The sequence below is a fragment of the Schistocerca gregaria genome, chromosome 2 (genome assembly GCF_023897955.1).
Source record: "Schistocerca gregaria isolate iqSchGreg1 chromosome 2, iqSchGreg1.2, whole genome shotgun sequence".
NCBI lineage: Eukaryota > Metazoa > Arthropoda > Insecta > Orthoptera > Acrididae > Schistocerca > Schistocerca gregaria.
In genome coordinates, this window is record NC_064921.1 from 636655529 (window position 1) to 636678471 (window position 22943).

A 22943-nucleotide genomic window follows, 5' to 3' on the forward strand; every position below is an offset into this window, starting at 1 on the left:
GGGCTAATTCCAACGCCTTGGATTTTTCATCATTAGGATAAATGAGCTGGTCCCACCGTACTGGATTTTGCTTGCCTGTATTTAATGGCCTCTAAAATACAAGGCTGCGATTGGCTGGAGAGGGGAAAGTTTTAAATTTTTCACTAGTAGGTGTCCCAGCGACAGCTGTAATAATGGACAGATAAATTGCCACATGTCGTATATTATTTGATTTATTTGACTAGGTTCGTTCAACGTGAGTTTCTTCAGGCATTTATTGCCTTGGTGGCAACACGCACCAGTTGGCACCATCTTCAACACTAAGTTCAAAAACTTACAGTATTAAAGAAAAATCAGCTTACGTGGTTGCACAACTGGTTGTGTGTGCCAATGAATTATTCGCACTGTGTGCTACCGTCACGTTTAGCATTTGGGGGAAAGGAGTCCTCTGCTGCGCATTGTACATAACTGTTGCCTACTGAAGGCTCAGTGGTTCTGGTCCTCGCAGGCTCATCAAATGTAATGTTACGTTGTCCTAGCATGAAGTCAACAGAATGTTTTCCGCAAACATTCAAATGGTCCGAATAATGCGCCGAAATGGCGATTTCCTTATGTAAAGCTGGTACACTGTGACCACTGAAGGAAAGATTCTACTGTCAGAATTTTTGTACTGCTGCACTCGTAAAATTGTTGTAGTGGCTGCCATGTCCATTTTCACCTCCGGTATAAGTACAATTAGTAGCTATTCGCGCGCATCTCACCTTAATGTTGCTGCTATCTGCATGCCTGGTCCATCCAATAGACTAGACGGCTTGGAACACGGAAACCAGTTCTGCATGCCGTTTCCATCAAAATTAGAGTGTCTTAGCAAATGCTATGAACATCATTCTGTCAGCAGAAGTATCGTGCCAACGGAAATAGTGGACTCTGTTCTTGTGAACATATTAGCACTCGGTGAGCGTGGAAGGGAGACACTAGGGAAAAAAATTCACCAATAATTCCTACAAACAGCGATCGTCTGCCTCAAACCTGACTTCTGACCATTCAGTCCTCTCAAGAAAATCTGTAAAGCTCAATGGGCAAATCCTAATGGAGTTGATCACTGAAAAGCAAGTCGCCCTTCCAAAAACTAAATTGAAAACAGGTCAAATTTACACAGGCAGAATTCTGCTGCATGACTCTCTCGACAACTGAACTTAATTACTGCACGGATTACCTATAACACGAAACGAAACGACTAACCATATTCCTGTGTAAAAAGTTTTATCCTTTTTGCACTCAAGAGCAGCAATTGTTACTGACCACACTATCAGACCGCGATTTCTGTAACCGAGAAAGTTTCTGAAACATCCCCGACGCTGCGCTCTGGCGCAGCCTCACTTAGTAGGGGTAGCGCGTATCGGCGAAGCAAACAGCAGAAAACCAATCTGCTCCATCAGGTAAAGCCAAGTCAGTCGTTACAAACAATACTTTCATGAAATGTGTCTGAGACACCTTTCAAGAGAAGCATACTACCGAAATCGCCTGACTAGTTTATGGGAGGCTGTCGAGACGAAACGTCACAGGATGCGGTCTAAGGGGATAGTTTTGCTAAATGACGACAGCCCAACTCATTCTTCTCAGGACACGGTTACACATGTTTTCTGGGCTCTCAAATTTTACCTCCGCCGTCCTGACATGGCATACCCAGTGACGTTTTGTTGTTTCTTCTGGGTGGCAGGCAATTCCAGGATAATGACGAGGTCATTTTCAAGGTAAAACTTTTTCTGAACTAGGGCCGGTTTAAGGTGACAAAGGGCCCCTATCTACATCTACATCATACTCCGCAAGCCGCCTAATGGTGTGTGAGAGGGTATTTTAGGTAACACTATCTGATCCCTCCAACCCTGTTTCACTCAATAATATTGCGTATGAAGTAAGCCTCTGTATTGGCTCTAATTTCTCTAATTTTCTCTTCGTGGTCAATACGCGAGATGTATGTGGGGGGAAGTAATATGTTGTCCGACTCCTCCTGAAAAGTGTTGTCCCGAAATTTCAATAGTAAATCTCTCCGCGATGCACAGCCCCTCTCTTGTAACGTCTGCCAGTGGAGTTTGTTTAACATCTCCGTAACGCTCTCCGCCAGCTAAACGACCCCGTGACGAAACGCGCTGCTCTTCTTTGGATCTTCTCTATCTCCTCTACCAGTCTTACCTGATAGGGATCCCACTCAGATGAACAATAATAAAGAATCGGACGAACAAGCGCCTTATAAGCCACTTCTTTCGTGGATGAGCTACATTTCCTTAAGATTCTTCCGATAAATCTGAGTCTGGTATCTGCTTTTCCCATTATCTGTTTTATGTGGTCACTCCACTTAAGGTCGCTCTGGATAGTTACGCCTAGATATTCTACGGCAGAAGCTGTCTCCAGCTGTTTGTCGTCAATACTGTAGCTGTAGAATAGTGAATTTCTTTTCCTATGTATGCGCAATATGTTACATTTATTTACGTTCACAGTCAACTGCCAGAGCCTGCATCATTCATCAATTCTCTGCAGGTCGTTCTGCAAATTCTTACTATCTTCTGGCGTTGCTACGTTGGTACGGACTGCCTTAAACAGCATTCAACACTTTCTGCTAAGCCATTTATATATATTGGAAACTGCAACGGTCCTATCACACTTCCCTGTGATACACCAGATATTACACCAGATATTACCTTTACATCTGTCGATTTTGCCGGATTTCTCAAAAATATTTGAAAAGGTTGTGTTCAAGCGTTTCCTTAAGCATCTGATTGCAAATAATATTTTGCCGTAGTCACAGTTTGGATTTCTTAAGGGTTCTGATATAGAGAAAGCTATTTACACTTGCAGTGAGAATGTACGTAATTAATTAGATAATAAATTAGAGGCTACTGGCATTTTCTGTGACCTGTCAAAAGCCTTTCACTGTGTGAACCACAGCATTCTATTAAGTAAATTAGAATATTATGGTTTCACTGGAAATGCGGCGAAATGGTTTTATGTCTTATCTATCTAACAGGAAACAAAGAGTGTCGCTGCGAAATACCTGTGCAGCAAGCAGTCAGTCTTCATCTGACTGGGAATTAATTACGTGTGGTTTCCATTGCTTTTTCTTGTGTACATTAATGACCTCTCATCAGTTACATCGCCATATGCTAAGTTTGTTTAGTTTGCAGATGATACAAACATTGCAATAAGTAGCAACTCAAATACAGATTTAGGAATTGCTGCCAATCAAATTTTCACTGACATTAATAAGGGGTTTAAAGTTAATTCACTGTCATTAAACTTTGAGAGGACCCACTATACGCAGTTCAGAACTTGTAATAGATTTCCTTCCAGAATGTGTGTAACATATGATGACATGCAGATCGAAGAGGTTGACTGTTAAATTTCGAGGATTACAACTCGATAACAAATTCAGTTGGGAAAGGCGTACCACAGAACTACTTAAGCGTCTAAACAAGTCTGTATTTGCCGTGAGAATGATGTCAGATGTAGGAGATATAAATATAAAAAAAACTTGCATACATTGCTTACTTTCATTCTATTATGTCATATGGGATTATATTCTGGGGCAACTCAGCAAACCGTGCAAAAGTTTTTAGGGTGCCAAAGCGTGTGATAAGAATCATTTGTGGTGTAAATTCAAGAACATAATGTAGAAACCTGTTCAAGGAACTTTGTATTCTAACCACTGCTTCTCAGTATATTTATTCCTTAACGAAATTTGTTGCAAGTAATACATCTCAATTTTCAACCAATAGCTCAATATATAGTATCAATACTAGGAACACGAAAAATCTACATAAAGACCTAAAATCACTTACCTTGGTCCATACTGGGTCCAATATTCAGGAACACACATTTTTCAACAAATTGAGCAGCCATTAAAAACTTGGTTTCAAATAAAGCACGGATTAAACAGAGTTTGAAAGAATTTTTGATATGCAACTCCTTCTGCTCCTTAGATGAATATCTTAAAAGAGACTGTTAAGCCAGATTGAGTAAAAATATCTGTTGGATTTCAGTTTTGACAGCACTTGGTCACAACAGTGAAGATTAGGTATTTTGTGCATGATAAATTTATTAATAGTGCATAACAGTGTTTCATTCTGACAGCGTGTTAATTCTGTAAACATTAGCTGTTCCAGTCTACCGCATTGTATTCACCTTTATCGACAATCTCCTCACAAATGATCAGGGTAGTAAGTATTATATTTAAATGTTTTATGTTTTTACGTTATGCTTTCTGACATGTTCCACACCCATGAGAATCATCTCACTTGTTGGGTCTATGGAATGAAAACTAAATCTAATCTAATCTAGTTACGTTAAGAGCGCCGTGTTAAGTTCTTTCTGCAAGAAAGTCTTGAATCCAATCGCAAGTCTACTCCGACACTCCGTAAGCTCGTATTTTTTTCATTAAACGGCAATGTGGGACGGTGTCAAATGCCTTACTGTTATCAAGGAACACGTCATCAACCTGAGCACCGTTGTAAATTGCGCTGTGGATCTCATGGAGAAACAGAGCGAGCTGAGTTTCGCAGGATCTCTGTTTGCGGAATCCATGTCGATTCTTATAAAGGAGATGTCCATTTACCAAGAACGTCATATTCTTGAGCATAAAACATGTTACATAATTCTGCAACAGATTGACGTCAACGATATAGGTCTATAATTGTGTGTATCTGTCTTACGGCCTATCTTAAAAACGGGAATGACCTGCGCTTCTTTCCAGTCGTTAGGTACCCTTCGTTGCTCAAGTGATCTACGACTGCATTCAGCAATGCATGCCACTTTTTCTGGGAAAGTATTATTTTATTTCCATATTACAGCGCAATGAGCTTAACAGCGCATGCATCCAAGTTGCTGACAAGAACAATACACAGAAGAATTGAAAATAAAACTGAGAATGTGGACATGACGATCGGTTTGGCTTTAGGAAAGGTAAAGGCACCAGAGAGAAAATTCTGCCGTTGCTGTTGGCAACAGGAGAAAGACTAAAGAAAAATCTACACACGTTCACAGGCTCTGTCGACCTGGAAAAACGTTCTACAGTGTCACATGGTGCAACATGCTCAAAATTCTGAGAAAAGCATGGATAAGCTATAGTGGAAGATGGGTAACATACAAGATGTACAAGAGGCAAGAGAGAACAGCAAGAGAGAAAGACCAATGACAAAGTGCTTGGATTGAAAAGAATGTAAGAGAGAGATGCAGCTTTTCACCTCTACTGTTCACTCTATATATCGAAGAAGTAATGACAGAAATATAAGAAAGCTTCGAAAGTGAGATTAAAATTTTGGGGGAAAGGAAACCAGTGATAAGATTCGTTGATGACATTGCTATCTTCAGCGAAAGTGAAGAAGAGTTACAGGATCTGTTGAATCGAATGAACAGTCTAATGAGCACTGAACATGGACTGAGAGTAAATCTCCGAAAGACGAAGGTAATAAAAAGTGGCAGAAACGAGAACAGCGAGAAACATCAGGGTTGGTGCTCACGAAGTAGATGAAGTTAAGGAATTTTCCTACCTAGGCAGCAAAATAACCCATGACGAACGGGGCAAGAAGGACATAAAAAGCAGACTAGCACTGGCAAACAGAGAATTCTTGACTAGCAGAAGTCCTCTGGTACCAAACATAGGTCTTAACTGGAAGAAGAAATTTCTGAGAATGTACGTCTGGAGCACAGCATTGTACGACAGTGAAACATGGACTGTGGGAAAACCGAAACAGAACAAAATCTGAGATGCCGTGCTACAGAAGAATGTTGAAAATAGGTGGATTTAAAATAGGTCGACTGACAAGGTAAGGAACGAGAAAGCTCTCCATAGAATAAGGGAGGAAAGAAATATATGGAAAACACTGACAAGAAGAAGGGACAGGACAGTAAAACATCTATTAAGTCGACACGGAATAATTTCCAGAGTACTGTAGGGAGCTGTAGAGGGTAAACACTGTAAAGGAAGACAGAGTTCAGAACAGATACAGTAAATAATTTAGGACGTAGGTTGCAAGTTTGCTACTTTGAGATGAAGGGGAGGAACTCGTGGTGGGCCTCATCAGACCAGTCAGAAGACTGATGACTCAAAAAAAAAAAAAAAAAAAAAAAAAAAAAAAAAAAAAAAAAAAAAAAAAAGAAAAAGAAAGACTAAAGATAACGTTAAATAAAATTTTATTTCACTAGATCTGCACATACACTCTGTCATGAAAAGTATCCGAACACCTGGCTGAAAATGACTTACAAGTTCGTGGCGCCCTCCATCAGTGATGCCGGAATTCAATATGGTGTTGGCCCACCCTTAGCCTTGATGACACCTTCCACTCTCGCAGGCATACCTTCAATCAGGTCCTGGAAGGTTTCTTGGCGAATGGCTGCCCATTCTTCACGGAGTGCTGCACTGAGGAGAGGTAGCAATGTCGGTCGGTGAGGCCTGGCACGAAGTCGGCTTTCCAAACATCCCAAAGGTGTTCTACAGGTTTCAGGTCAGGACTCTATGCAGGCCTGTCCATTACAGGGATTTTATTGTCGTGTAACCACTCCGCCACAGTCCGCGCATTCTGAACAGGTGCTGGATCGTGTTGAAAGATGCAATCGCCATCACCGAATCGCTCTTCAACAGTGGGAAGCAAGAAGGTGCTTAAAACATCAGTGTGACTCTCTTCAGCTGTCAACATCAGTGTGACTCTCTTCAGCTGTCAACGGTCTCAGTCAACAGACGAGGTCGTCCTGTATTCTTTTGTGCTGTACGTGTCCCTTCAGGTTTCCACTTCACTATCACATCGGAAACAGTGGACCTATAGATGTTTAGGAGTGTGGAAATCTCCTTACAGACGTATGACACCCGATCACCTGACCACGTTCCAAGTCCATGAGTTCTGTGGGGCACCCCATTCTGCTTTCTCCCACAATGTTTAATGACTACAGAAGTCTCTGATGAGTACCTGGCAGTAGGTGACAGCAGAATGCACCTAATATGAAAAACGTTTGTTTTTGGGGGTGACCGGATGCTTTTGATCACAGAGCGTATTATAAAAATGGATGTTTGTATGTGCGCTTATATATATATATATATATATATATATATATATATATATATATATATATATATGTGTGTGTGTGTGTGTGTGTGTGTGTGTGTTTGCATGTTCCACATCTCCTCCTGAACCACTCGACCGGTTTCAACAAAACTTGGAACAGCTTACTTGCTGGCAGGCAACAACAACCTACTTCTCTTAGTTTACGAGATATGACGACATAATCGCTGAGGTGCATAAAAGAATGCCACGTCATGAGTGAAGTTTTTCTACATTTGTTCTTTACTAATAACATGCTCCTACATTCGAGTCAATTTAAGGAAATCCCTGACGTTTGGCAGCGCATTTGAGAGCTTTCAACGTCGAAACGCAAACGGCAGTAGGCGAGAAGTATAGCCCTCTACAGAGCTAAAAAGAGACGTTGCCATAGAGACGTTTATGAAATCGCATTGTAGATACCTGAAGTATCTGCTTCCAGCGCACAGAAACCGTCCGGTATACTATAGTTATACACTTGTACGTACGACTGTTTATAATTTAAAAGGTGTTTTCGCGAATACACAGAAAAGAAAGTTATTCGATATTACACTACAAATGCAGTTAATTTTTTGTTTTGCTTTATAATAGAAAGTTGGAAAAATGAATACCCGGGCAATGCCGATTTTGTCAGGTAGTGAAACGATAACATGAGCTATTCACCTTGATTTTGGCATCTACATCTGATCAATACAAGCACCATCATTCAAGACATTAAAACTAACCGTCACAGCGGACTCTTATTAGCTTCACTCACACAGCGAAGAAAAATCAGTGCTAATGAATACGTACAAAAGCCCGGCATGTTCTGACACTGTCCATGTGACCAGCGTGCTTTTACTGTTGTTTCCACTAAATGATAGAATAAGATTAGCATTATTCCAGAATTTTACTCATCTCGAATTACGGGCAAGTATTGGGTACTGATAGTTGCCTGACGTTTTTGCGCTGTCCATGTTATAGATTATTACAGGTCATTTTAAAACGTAATGTGCATCGTACTAAAGTCTCATAACCCGTAGGCTTCAGGTTGGATCAAAGTTCGCGACATACTCCGCGACACAGAGGACTCTTCCGGATAGCCGAGCGTGTTAACGAGCAGCTTCCACGAATCGGGGAGGTGAGAGTGTCCCGGAGTGAATTCGCCTCCAGGGATACGGTAAGACATGGTGAGCTGTCCTCCTAGATGTGGTTTTTTGGTGGTTTTCCACAGCCAGTCAGGTAAGCACTGGACTGGTACCCACTTACCGACTCAGATACAGGCTTCGCAAATATTTCGAAAACCTCCTCACACTTGAACATGAGACTAACTCTAGACGTAGACAGATGGGAGTGGTGGCGTCAGGAAGGGCACCCAACCTCCAAATGTCGCTAACATTTGCCAAAAACCGTATATCAATGCCGAGCCCGTAGGGAAACGGGAGGAAGGCGATGAAGAAGGAGAATCCAAGGACATTGAGGCACCTCTGGTACCGTTACAGTCCTCTGGCAAGCTCGATGTCACAGTGTCTTCAGAAGCACAACATCTGGCCAGTTCGTCCACATTAGAGGTTGAATACAAGGAAGTGGTGCGTTCACGAATCGCTGTGTGGAAGGCGAATGTGGAACTGACCTGACGGCTGCCCCCTTACGCCATAGCAACAGGTATAAGGTTCTGCCCTGTGCTGAGACAGCAAGGGGATGCCTCGCCTGTTGGGTGAATCAAAAGAGGGTGGGTTTCATGGTCGTTGGGAACTCAGTCATTACCCAGGTGAAGGATCCCCTCAGGCAAATAGCAGACAGATTGGAAAAGAATGCCAGAGTGCACTTGATGTGTTTGCCGAGAGATCTCATCTCAGATGTGGCGGGGGCTCTGTCGGTGGCTATTGAAGGCTCTGGGTGCAACCGATTGTAAAGAGTAGCTCATGTGGGCACGAATAACACTTGCTGCCTGGATTCTGAGGCCATCCTCGGTTCCTCTGGAAGGCAGTCTGAATTAGGCTTGCCCACGCCTCTCTATCTGCAGCATCGTACCCAGAAACGATCACGGTCCTGTGGTTGCAACCGACTTAGAAGTGTAAACCAGAGGCTCAGACGATTGTGCGCCAATCTCGGATGCGAATTCCTCGACCTACGCTACCGATTGAAGAATTGCAGGGTCCCCGTCAATAGGTCACAGTAGTGCTCCACACAAGAAGACGCTACTGGGGCAACACATTACGTGTGACGCGCACACACGGTTCTCTTAGGTTTGAGGAACTCCTACTTAGGGACAGTGATGAGTTGCCTGCCGAAAACGCGGAGAGACCAGTCACAATATTCTTAGAGAAGAACTTTTGTTCTTGCAGATCGAAAAGGAAGAATCTTAATAGAATATTAATAAAGTGTAGGAGTATCCACGGTAAGACCCCAGAATTATTAGAGATAATAATTCCCTCATAATATTAGTGACAGAAAGCTGTCTGAAACAAGAAATGAGTAACAACGGAATTCGAAACTGCAATTGAAATGAAAATCGAAAGGACAGGCTACGTGCCAACGCTGGTTGCGTATTTATTGCCGTAAAGACCTCTAGAATATCTAGCGAGGTTCCAAATGTGAAATAATGTAGGTAAAGGAAAGCAATAAAGGTAGGCCAAACGTGGTAATCAGATATTTTTATAGACCGCCTGACTTAGCAGCCTTAGTGACAGAACGCTTTATGAAAAACACGAAGAATACCAAAAGTACGTTTCCTGACCATGGTACTGTAGTAGAGGGAGACTTCAATCTGACAAGCATAGAAATCAAGCCACTAAAAAAGCTGATTGGGGCATGGATAGGTGTGAGACTGTTCTGAATATCATATCTGAAAATTACTTCGAACAGGAAGAACAGACTCGTTAGTGCAATGTCTTAAACCTCCTAGTACGTAATAGACCAGAGCTTTTCTAAATTGTTAGTGTAGAGAAGGGCATTAGTGATCATAAGGCTGTTAAAGTGTCACTGAATATAGGCATTACATGAAATGTTAAGGAAACTAGGAAAATGTTTTTACTTAGCAAGAGTAATAGCAAACACATTATAAAGTATTTGAGTGCTCAACAAAAAAAATCTGCTCTGAGGACAAATATGTGGAGCTAAAGTGAAAAAAAATTCAAATGCATTTTTCAATAATTCTTAGACGAGTAGGTACTGAGCAACATTGTGAGGGACTGCAAAGACCCACCATGGGATAAGAACCGCGATAGAAAGTTGCAACGAAAGTAAAGAGTGCTTCATCACGGATTTAAACGAAATCAGCTGACAAACAAAAGTAGGACGAAGCCAAAACGAGCGTAAAGAACACGATGCGAAAAACTTCCAATGAATTCGGAAGTAAAATTTTGTCGACCAATCTGACAAAATTATAAAAAGTTTTCGTCTTACATCAAGTTAGTAAGCGGAACGAACTTATCTGTTCTGTCAATCAGTGGTCGTAATGGAAGATGACAGAGAGAAGGCCGAATTACTGGATTCAATATTCCGAATTGTTTCACGGATGACGATTGTGATTCGGTTCCTCTTTTCAGTCATCTCACGAACACCGAAATGTGACTGTGGAACAGAAAATAAACTAAAATAGCTCGTTGTCACTAGTGTAAAGGCACACATTCCGGATGAAATATCTTTGAGCTTCTACAGGTATTACGCGAAACAACTTACTCTCCCTGTAGCAATAGCATATCGTAGGTCACTGGAACAACGAAGGATACCAAGCGATTAGAAAAAAACACGTGTCATTTCCGTTTTCATGAAGGTTCATCGAACAGATGCACATAATTATAGGCCTATATTGGAAATGACAGTCTGCTGTAGAATTATGAAATGTGCTTCTAGAGAACGAAAATCTCCTCTACAAGAGCCAACATGGATTCCGGAGAGAGAGAGATATTTGGAAGCACAGTTCTCTCTGTTCGTCCATAAACTCTAGAGCGCCTAGACACTGACGCGCAGGTTCAAGCCGTGTTCCTTGACTTCTAGAAGGCATTCGACACACTGTACTGTTATTTAGCGCGTTTAGTGAACAAAGTACGAACTTTCCTAGTATTGGATGAGATTTGTTCCTTCACTTTGTTATTCTACATTGTACGAAATCAACAGATCTAAAGGTAATTTCTGGGCTGTCCTAAGGGAGTATTACAGGGCGATTACTATTTACAATATACTGTATACAAATGATCTAGAGAAGTATTTGTCAATCGCCGTGTCGCAACACATTGGTGTGGCACGAATACACATCATGTGTCGCAAGATTCTTAATGCAGATAAAATATCTAGAACATAAAACAAAATTCACCATATCTTTTCTTGGAACAACCCATCATTTTACGATATTATACGCATGTAAACATACATTATGTCATAATAATTACACATTTTTGCGTTAGACTCTGAAGCGTACGATAACTCATTCCATAAATAATCTTCACAAAAGAATCCCATTTTTTGCGGCGTGCGGCATCTGTGACCCTTTGTGGGAGCGGCCGTTGTTATCTTTGTGTCTCCGGCGGCATTTTCAGCTACGTCAGTAAAAAATGTCGGTGAATACTCAAAGCGGATTTCTGGAAATTCTGTATTATTCCTGTTTCAGTTCGCTGCACAGGGTGTTAGGGGCATAAAAGCATTTTTTTTTATTAGTGGCTAGGTCAGCGTACTGAACAACATTACATCAGTATTTACGTCATTTGCAAACTAACTATAGTTGCTATTATGTGTAGCATGTTTTTAGGTTGGTTAGTACCCCCAAGTACACGTGGCAAGAGCAAGTCATCAGTCCTTCGTTTCCCACTGCTCAGCATGTCATGTGTTGAAGTATGGACGCTAAACGGATAGTGACAGGCGTAGTCCACTTAGTGGTGCAGTTACGTCTGTGTAGAAAACATCTGGCAGTACATTATATGATGTGTTTGTGGGAAGACTGTTAGGTGCAAAGAAAAAACAACCAACACACTGAAGTGGGTACATATTAAGGTGGCAACTGTTAATGAAAAAAATCTATACGTAGCGCCGTTTCCGAGTCAATTAGCATTGAAGTTAGCCAACCAGACTGTTGCGTGCACAAATTCAAGATGCCTGCCAGGTATAGTAAATTGACAGTTGTTCTCATAGGGTAGATGGTAGCGCATGAGACTGTTCAGCCCTTGGCTCGGGTTCGATCGTTACTAACATCTCAAATCCAGTTTTTGTATCGCTCTTTCGTACGGCTTGCGGAAACCAAACGAAGGACACGTTTGGCGACACCGTATCTGGCGGGCCGTTTGAATTAGGCGCACGCAGCTGCTTGATTGCCTAACTTCAGTGCTAATTAATACGGAAATTGCGCAACGTGACGATTTTTTTTAACAATTTCTCAGCAAAACCTACCTTTACCCACTTTTACTAGCTTTCCAGACTGCTTCTGGAAGTGTTCCCGGACATTATGTACACCCAGTATTTGATGTTATGTAAATACAGGGTCTTACAAAAAGGTACGGCCAAACTTTCACGAAACATTCCTCACACACAAATAAAGAAAAGATGTTATGTGAACATGTGTCCGGAAACGTTTATTTCCATGTTAGAGCTCATTTTAGTTTCCTCAGTATGTACTGTACTTCCTCGATTCACCGCCATTTGGCCCAATTGAAGGAAGGTAATGTTGACTTCGGTGCTTGTGTTGACATGCAACTCATTGCTCTACAGTACTAGCATCAAGCACATCAGTACGTAGCATCAACAGGTTAGTGTTCATCACGAAAGTGGTTTTGAAGTCAGTGCAATGTTTACAAATGCGGAGTTAGCAGATACCCATTTGATGTATGGATTAGCAAGGGGCCACACTCGTGGCGCGGTACGTTTGTATCGAGACAGATTTTCAGAACGAAGGTGTCCCGACAGGAGGACATTCGAAGCAATTGATCGGCGTCTTAGGGAGCACGGAACATTCCAGCCTATGACTCGCGACTGGGGAAGTCCTAGAACGACGTGGGCATCTGCAATGGACGAGGCAATTCTTCGTTCAGTTGACGATAACCCTAATGTCAGTGTCAGAGAAGGTAACGTTGACCACGTCACTGTATGGAGAGTTCTACGGGAGAACCAGTTGTTTCCGTACCATGTACAGCGTGTGCAGGCACTATCAGCAGCTGATTGGCCTCCACGGGTACACTTCTGCGAACGGTTCATCCAGCAACGTGTCAATCCTCATTTCAGTGCAAATGTTCTCTTTACGGATGAGGCTTCATTCCAACGTGATCAAATTGTAAATTTTCACAATCAACATGTGTGGGCCGAGGAGAATCCGCACGCAATTGTGCAACGTCATCAACACAGATTTTCTGTGAACGTTTGGGCAGGCCCCATGTTCTTCCACCTACGCTCAATGGAGCACGTTATCGTGATTTCATACGGGATATTCTACCTGTGCTGCTAGAACAGGTGCCTTTACAAGTACGACACAGCATGTGGTTCATGCACGATGGAGCTCCTGCACATTTCAGTTTAAGTTATCGTACGCTTCTCAACAACAGATTAGGTGACCGATGGATTGGTAGAAGCGGACAAATTCCATGGCCTCCACGCTCTCCTGACATCAACGCTCTTGACTTTCATTTATGGGGGCATTTGAAAGCTCTTGTCTACGCAACCCCGGTACCAAATGTAGAGACTCTTCGTGCTCGTATTGGGGACGGCTGTGATACAATACGCCATTCTCCAGGGCTGCATCAGCGCATCAGGAATTCCATGCGACGGAGGGTGGATGCATGTATCCTCGCTAACGAAGGACATTTTGAACATTTCCTGTAACAAAGTGTTTGAAGTCACGCTGGTACGTTCTGTTGCTGTGTGTTTCCATTCCATGATTAATGTGATTTGAAGAGAAGTAATAAAATGAGCTCTAACATGGAAAGTAAGCGTTTCCAGACACATGTCCACATAACGTATATTCTTTCTTTGTGTGTGAGGAACGTTTCCTGAAAGTTTGGCCATACCTTTTTGTAACACCCTGCATAAGTGTTATCTAAATATAAGTGTCTTATTACATGTTCACAGACATTTAAATTTTTATTTATCACACATCAAAAAAAGTTTTGCATCAGCCCGGTTCCCGGAAATCCTGAAGATAGATGTTGACTGTGTATATTGTATAACAGACACAGTCCCTTTGACTGTTCAGAGATGTCACTAAACCCGCCCAAAGATGTAAACTACCATGCATGAGCAGCGCCTATTAGGCGGAGGGGGTCCGACAGCCGATCTGTTCCAGTCATTCCACAGGGAAAGATGTACACGGCTCTTGTAGTCTGTAGTTCAACCATGCCTAGACAGTCAATACCGCGGTTCGATAGCGTCCGCATTGTTACTTTGTGCCAGGGAGGGCTCTCAACAAGGGAAGTGTCCAGGCGTCTCGGAGTGAACCAAAGCGAAGTTTTTCGGACATGGAGGAGATACTGAGAGACAGTAACTCTCGATGGCATGCCTCGCCAAAGGGCTACTAGTGCAGTGGATGACTGCTACCTAAGGAGTATGGTACGGAGGAAACCTGACAGCAACGCCACCGTGTTGAATAATGCTTTGCATGCAGCCACAGGACGTAGTGTTATGATTCAAACTGTGCGCAATAGGCTGCATGATGCGCAACATCACTCCCAACGTCCACGGCGAGGTCCGCCTTTGCAACCACAACACCATGCAGGGCTGTACAGATGGGCCCAACAACATTTCGAATGGACCGCTCAGGATTGACATCACGTTCACTTCACTGATGAGTGTCGCATATGCCTTCAACCAGACAATCGTTGGAGATGTGTTTGGAGGCAACCCGGTCAGGCTGAACACCTTAGACACACTGTCCAGCGAGTGCAGCAAGGTAGAGGTTCCCTGCTGTTTTGGGGTGGCATTATGTGGGGTCGATATACGCCGCTTGTGGTCATGGAAGGCGCAGTAATGGCTGTACGATATGTGAATGCCATCCTCTGACCGATAGTGCAACCATATCGACAAAATATTTGCGAGGCATTCGTCTTCATGGACGACAGTTCGCGCCCACATCGTGCACATCTTGTGAATGACTTCCTTCAGGAAAACTACATCGTTCTACTTGAGTGGACAGGATGTTCTCCACACATGAACGTTATCGAACATGCCTGGGATAGATTGAAAAGGCTGTTTATGAACGGCCTGACCCACCAGCCACTCTGAGGGATCTACGCCGAATCGCCGTTGAGGCATCAAAGCAACAGGACGTGCTGCTGGGCATTAGAAGTACCGGTGTGTACAACAGTCTGATCCACCACCTCTGAAAGTCTCTCTGTATGGTGGTACAAACTGCAATGTGTGGTTCACATGAGCAATAAAAAGGCCGGAAATGATGTTTGTGTAGATCTGTGTTCCAGTTTTCTGTGCAGGTTCCGGAACTCTCGAAACAAAGGTGACGCAAAACTTTTTTTGATGTGTGTGTATACCACAACCACAGAAACATGACTATCATATAAACTCGGGGAGAAATATGCGTTTTAATAAAGCTAACTTAGGAATTTGACCTGTGCCCATTTTTCGTGAATAAACTGTGTGGTTTGCGAACGAAGTAAAGCCGACGACTGCCGCTGTAGAGCGCTAAGAATGCAAAATCACGTTAAACAGTTCGTCCCATGTGCTAACGGTGCTGTCTCACGCCGTTGGATATGCCGTCTGTGAGCACGTCGCAAGTGTATGAGTGTTACAGATGTTCTGCTAACTCCAGTGGCAGTCACCACATAAGAGGCCTTGTGTATCATAGAGAAGGCTACTGTTGAAATTCTGGAAGCGTATATTCGAAGAATTTCTGAAAACTATGGCGGATGCGTTCGACGTCTGTGTCAGACACTTGGGGACGGCCCGGCGATTTGCCTTTACACAAACAACCTGTTTCTCGGAATTGTTCATGCCATCGTCTAATGCTGTGAGCTGTAGGAGGATCTACGCCATATATAATACGACAGTCACGCTGAACAGTTATTACTGACCTGCACTGTGCAAAATGTAGAACACAAAATGCTTTGTTGTCCCGGCACCATTTTTTCTAGAACTGAAGTGGGCGCACACTGATGCTACCTAGTGGGAACCATGTAAAACTTGAGAGTTTGCTCTGTCCAACAGCACATTGTTCACACAAATATCTCAAATAAAGTAATAGTTATGATTTTTTTTAAATAAGATGATTCTTTTTGATACACCCTGTATATATACTTACTGTGAGTGCGCACAACGGTTGAATCTAAAATTAGTAAAGGAAACGAAAACAGGATTGCGAAAACAGTGCGAAGTACTAATTCAACCGAATCAGAGTTTTGGAGTATTCTTGCTTGCCGAGAACATCGTTTAGTAGCGTATGGCGTTTAATGAACGACTTTTAGGCGAGGTTTGTTTACAATGAAAAGCAAATAGCGTTAGTAATACTCTGCCGCTTGTTCGCAATTATATACAGTTGACCATACTGCAGAACATGTAAATAAAACTGTCGTGCCAGTTTCTAACATGTAAAATGTGGTTTAATGAAATACCCTATTGGGTCGAAAATAAGCCGCCACCGCCTCTAAGGCGCATACCTAAATACCGAGGAAGAAATTAAAAGAAAGATTTTGCGCGAAAATTAGGCGCACACTGTTTGAAAGGAGAAAAATTACCAAAAATTTATTTGTACTTACATGTAAGACGTACGTATGTACTGCAAACATTACAATAAATTGGCAATATATTTTGTCTTCTTTACTCTCAACGCTATCAGTATTGGTATTCACTTCATCACACTCAATCTTATTTTCTTCACTCTCATCTTCCCATACTATGTCGTTCTCAGCCACCCAGCGAATTCGATATGCAGCATTTCTTGAACCCCTGGATGATGCACTAAGAAGATACTGAGGACCATGGAGCAAGAATCCACACACACAATCGAGTGACTGGCATCTTCTTAATCTTACCAGACGATCTAAACACATGGTGTTCTTCCAGGAGCCAGTCTGAATACATTTTTCGGAGTTTGTTCTTGAGCGGTTTGGTTATGGCCACATCTAGTACTCGTCTTGAGTGCTGCAAGTTTATTTTTTACTTCAGCAGTTAAATGTCCCTTAAAAGTATTCAAAAAGCATTCAGAACTAGCAAACAGTATTCCAGGTCTGCAATTTCAAACAGGGGATAACCAGTCAACTATTAGTTGCGTAGTTATCTAGGTCTTTCCTTGGCAGCGAATCATTAAGCCCATAGGAAACGTTTCTTTGGGTATCGGCTTTCTCTTCAAAGTGACATAAAGCGGTAACTTTTCCCCACTGGCTGTAACAGCTGACATCACAGCTATTCCAATTTTTTTTTTCATTCCGGTTCCCTTTCACGTCCACCGACGTATTGCTCTTCATGACAAAAAATACTGGCGAGATACACATTCCATCGTCTGTCTTATCTCGCACTTTGGAAAGAACCTTAGCTTCAAGTTTCGGATACTTGGCACAATTCGGTACCCTGAACGATTTTCGCGTTGAAACTGCATTCTTCGATTTTTCTTCTGGAGCAACCCAACGTCGCACATTAAATCCGTCTAGTCCACACTTTTTTCCAGCCACAGTTGATTTTGGCATAATGCGAAACTATAAGTTTGAAGCTTGCATCGTAACCACGCCGAATTCCTTTGCTTGATGGTGCTTTTTGTTCTAAATGGTCGTTGATATCGTCATAAACCAGGCTTTCTTACCAGTCTCCAACTCAAACTGAATTACAAGCTAAAGAAACAATACTGGCAGCCCTGTACAATGAACACCAGCAAAAGTTTGCAATGTTGTATAAGAATATGCCTTGTCGCCAGATTCGTCCACAGACGCTAGTTGTACGGTATTGTTGCACATGAGCTCAGTTTTTGTACAGCAATTATTTGTAAAAAGCCAATGTAGCGATTATAAGCCGCACCAAAACTTTTCGAGGGTGAAATTTGGAGAAAAAGTGTCGCTTATTTTCGGTTCAATGCGGTAAAATTACGCAAGATGCAATGCACGAAAATACAATTTGATGTCAATGATCTTTCATTTTCAGTGTTTTAAAAATACTGCACACTCATGCGCACATTATTCTATACAGTGTTATTATTTTCTGCTCATTTCAGCCAACAGTTAACCCTAACTGGTATCATACGATTTTGTAAAGTAACTGGTATCATAGTGTCTGTCAGACTCTGTAAGTTAACTGTTCATTTATACAATATTGTCTTAACTTATTAGTTCTTTATTGACCTCAGCTAGTTTCAGGATACTTAGCCGTGGCGGGGTTACTGACGTCGTCTTTGGAATTCGTGGCGCCCCTAGCTCGGGAAGCCTTAGACACGTCATTGTGGTCCAGAACCTCTCGGAAGTGACGTCAAAATGACGTATACGCAAACGCGCTGCACACTTGTCGACTGATCGAGATCTGTGGTCGAATCGAGTTAGCGGCAAAAGCGTCTGCTTCATTGCTTTACTGAACGTGTATCTTGAGTGGTTGCGTTTTCGCTATGGAACAAAATGTGTCTGGTATATGAAAACATCTTCTGCGACGCTCTGAAAGATATCAGAGTTTCGGAGGATGGCCTGATTTCAGGCTATTGTAATTCTTTGGCGGAGGTAATAATTTTATGTTAGAATTGGCTGGCAAAAATATGCGCCTTTAGAGACATTAGGAACTCCAGAAAATAACTTTTTTCTGCTGCCAGTTCAGATTACATTTTCGTAACTTTTATATGTCCCTTTCCGCGATCTGATTCCAATTTTTAAGTGAGTTTTTTTTATGCATTATGCTGTTTTTTCTTTGTTTTCGATGTGAGGTGCTGCATTGTACCATTGTTACGTTACCTTTACTGTAACATATACATATGGAATATAGTAATTAATGATCGCTGTTTCAAAATTCTCTGTTTGTGAGTTCGTCATCTATGTATTACAGTAAAAGAAACTGAACATCGCAGCAGCTCACGCGCAAACGTCGTCTCGAGTAAATGACATAATTTAAAAGACACACACATGAAACGATGTGTTAACTAACACTCCAGAGTGGTCCGAAAACTTCCACCTAACTCGATTCGACCACGGATCTCGATCAGTCGACAAGTGTGCAGCGCGTTTGCGTATGCGTCATTTTGACGTCACTTCGAGTGGTTTTGGACCACAATGATGTGTCTATGAGGCCTAGCTCGATCTGTCGTGTGATCTTCCTCTGGTTTGCGGCCACTAAGATCTTTGCTAGAAGTTGTTGATGGGGACAGGGCGTGTTGTGGCGTGGCCAGTTGGGGAGTGGTAGCAGAGCGCGGTTCCGATCCACGGACCTCTGGGTTATGGGCCCAGCACGCTTCCACTTACCACTCGCCACGCCACAACACGCCCAGTTCCCATAACAAACTCGAATACAGATCTTAGAGGCCTCAAACCAGTGGAACACCACACGACAGATCGTGCTAGTGGCGCCAGAAATCCAGAAGACGATGCGAGCAACACCGCCGCCGCTGAGATATACACTCCTGGAAATTGAAATAAGAACACCGTGGATTCATTGTCCCAGGAAGGGGAATCTTTATTGACACATTCCTGGGGTCAGATACATCACATGATCACACTGACAGAACCACAGGCACATAGACACAGGCAACAGAGCATGCACAATGTGGGCACTAGTACAGTGTATATCCACCTTTAGCAGCAATGCACGCTGCTATTCTCCCATGGAGACGATCGTAGAGATGCTGGATGTAGTCCTGTGGAACGGCTTGCCATGCCATTTCCACCTGGCGCCTCAGTTGGACCAGCGTTCGTGCTGGACGTGCAGACCGCGTGAGACGACGCTTCATCCAGTCCCAAACATGCTCAATGGGGGACAGATCCAGAGATCTTGCTGGCCTGGGTAGTTGACTTACACCTTCTAGAGCACGTTGGGTGGCACGGGATACATGCGGACGTGCATTGTCCTGTTGGAACAGCAAGTTCCCTTGCCGGTCTAGGAATGGTAGAACGATGGGTTCGATGACGGTTTGGATGTACCGTGCACTATTCAGTGTCCCCTCGACGATCACCAGACGTGTACGGCCAGTGTAGAAGATCGCTCCCCACACCATGATGCCGGGTGTTGGCCCTGTGTGCCTCGGTCGTATGCAGTCCTGATTGTGGCGCTCACCTGCACGGCGCCAAACACGCATACGACCATCATTGGCACCAAGGCAGAAGCGACTCTCATCGCTGAAGACGACACGTCTCCATTCGTCCCTCCATTCACGCCTGTCGCGACACCACTGGAGGCGGGCTGCACGATGTTGGGGCGTGAGCGGAAGACGGCCTAACGGTGTGCGGGACCGTAGCCCAGCTTCATGGAGACGGTTGCGAATGGTCCTCGCCGATACCCCAGGAGCAACAGTGTCCCTAATTTGCTGGGAAGTGGCGGTGCGGTCCCCTACGGCACTGCGTAGCATCCTACGGTCTTGGCGTGCATCCGTGCGTCGCTGCGGTCCGGTCCCAGGTCGACGGGCACGTGCACCTTCCGCCGACCACTGGCGACAACATCGATGTACTGTGGAGACCTCACGCCCCACGTGTTGAGCAATTCGGCGGTACGTCCACCCGGCCTCCCGCATGCCCACTATATGGCCTCGCTCAAAGTCCGTCAACTGCACATACGGTTCACGTCCACGCAGTCGCGGCATGCTACCAGTGTTAAAGACTGCGATGGAGCTCCGTATGCCACGGCAAACTGGCTGACACTGACGGCGGCGGTGCACAAATGCTGCGCAGCTAGCGCCATTCGACGGCCAACACCGCGGTTCCTGGTGTGTCCTCTGTGCCGTGCGTGTGATCATTGCTTGTACAGCCCTCTCGCAGTGTCCGGAGCAAGTATGGTGGGTCTGACACACCGGTGTCAATGTGTTCTTTTTTCCATTTCCAGGAGTGTATGTTCAAACTTATGAAAGCGAAATAACATAGAAAAATATTAATAATTAAGAAGAAAATAAGGAAAATAAGCAAGTGATGTTCTTACAGAGCGGACTTTCCCACGTTTCTCGGAATTTTTGAGATAAAACTTTTAATTGGTTCAAATGGCTCTGAGCACTATGGGACTTAACATCTGAGGCCATCTGTCCCCTAGAACGTAGAACTACTTAAACCTAACTAACCTAAGGACATCACAAAAATCCATGCCCGAGGCAGGATTCGAACCTGCGGCCATAGCGGTCGCGCGGTTCCAGAATGAAGCGCCTAGAACCACTGGGCCTCATCGGCTGGCAAACTTTTAATTATTGACCATATGGTGTGTCAATCTTCCTTAAATGACCAAGCCTGAGAAACAGTGACGAAATTGCTGGAAAATTTCAAGGACAAATTGACATCTTGATGTTAACTTTCAAATTTTTTAGAGGCCAGAGCGCAGACATTACTGGGTCCTGTTGTCTGTCATACACACGCTCCTTAACCCACATTTCATCGGTTATCTTGGTGGGTACATCCGAAATTTATATCGATCGTGGAAAGGCAAAAGCATTTTATCCGTACAGATATTATATACAGCCTGGAGAGTATTATTCCTGACAGTTCAAATTCTGTTAAAAATGCTTTGCAGTGCCGGTACGGCAGTCACACCTCATTTTTTCCTTTTTGCCATGTGATCTGGTTTCTCGGATAGAAGAGCTATCAATATGAACAAAATCCTTTTCTTATATTACTGTGAAAAATAATTCGCTCGGTTCCACCCATAGAGAAAAGATTATCTGTGGCTTCAGAGATAGATCTGCGTGTGTACAACTCTGGCTATAAAAGCTTTCAGTTCAAGAATATCAGTGTTGGACATCTTGTTTCTAACCAAAGGCGTTAGTCCAAGTCACAGGCCAGGGATCTGCAACACTATTTAACGTCAGTCTTGTTTTGACATTAATTGGCGGCTGTGCTTTTCTCCATTTGAAGCAGTTTCTCCTACTATAAAAGTAGGATTAGCAGCGATCTGACCATTTTCGTTTTGCGCCTTTTGGATACGTACCTTGAAACGTAGGTGCCCCAGGGGCGGCTTGGCATAGGGGATGGCGAAATAGGCGAGGCAGCAGGCGAGCCTGACGGGCGCGACGCGGCCCCCGTGCCGCAGCGCCACCACGCCGTCGTCGCCTCCTCCATCCCCGCTGCCGCCCTCCGCCACCGGCGCCTCTCTCGCGCTCGCAGCCACCAGCAGCAGCAGAAGCAGCCGCCACAACATTCTCGCTCCCATTTTTCACACACACTGGCCGCTCTCTCCATTTTCATACATCCGCTAGTCGCGCAGGAAGCGTTGTGCTCCGGTGCCTCTGTTTTTTATTGTTCCATCACCGGAACATAACTTGGCTCGTATGTCCTCTAAACAGACACCCATTGAACCCAGCTGGCAATGACTAGCTAATGACCAAATACGTAAACTCTCACTTAGTGACAGAATATCCGGAACGAATCCTCTTCTACTTTTTATATTTTTACGTTTATCCTGCAATGTACCACTTGCTTTCTTCTTAGCTCAATATTACTCCATCCCGGCGCAAGGAAGATTTTTGTTTGTTTGTTTGTTTTGCATCCATACGTCCCTGGCGATCTCCTACGTATATACTAAAGGAAAAAACAATAAAAAATGAAATTTTCGGAGTACCTTTGTCTACGTAACATATTAAGGGTTAATGTAAGTGCAACATCAACCACTGCAAACGTGACGTACTGGTACATTACTACATTAATAACACGTCTGCGACATAAAAATTGCTTCAAATTTATTAAGTGATTTTTACAGTGTTTTCTACGCTGGTTTCGGGAAAAATAGTGAAAATTTCCATCACGTACAGTTATTTCACAAACTGCTTGTCTATTTTTACCTTTTTTCGATATTTAAGCACTCTAGTGAGTGTGAATT

General features: G+C 43.4%; 1 protein-coding gene across 1 annotated transcript in view; it reads right to left on the bottom strand.

Annotated features, from left to right (window-relative positions):
* Window positions 1-22302, bottom strand: part of LOC126334667 (juvenile hormone esterase-like) — a 191635-nt gene extending 169333 nt beyond the window's left edge. The window contains exon 1 of the mRNA XM_049997132.1: window positions 22056-22302. Within this exon, the coding sequence (XP_049853089.1) occupies window positions 22056-22277 (222 nt within the window). The 5' untranslated portion in view covers window positions 22278-22302. The remainder of the gene's footprint in view (window positions 1-22055) is intronic.
* Window positions 22303-22943: the final 641 nt, after the last annotated feature.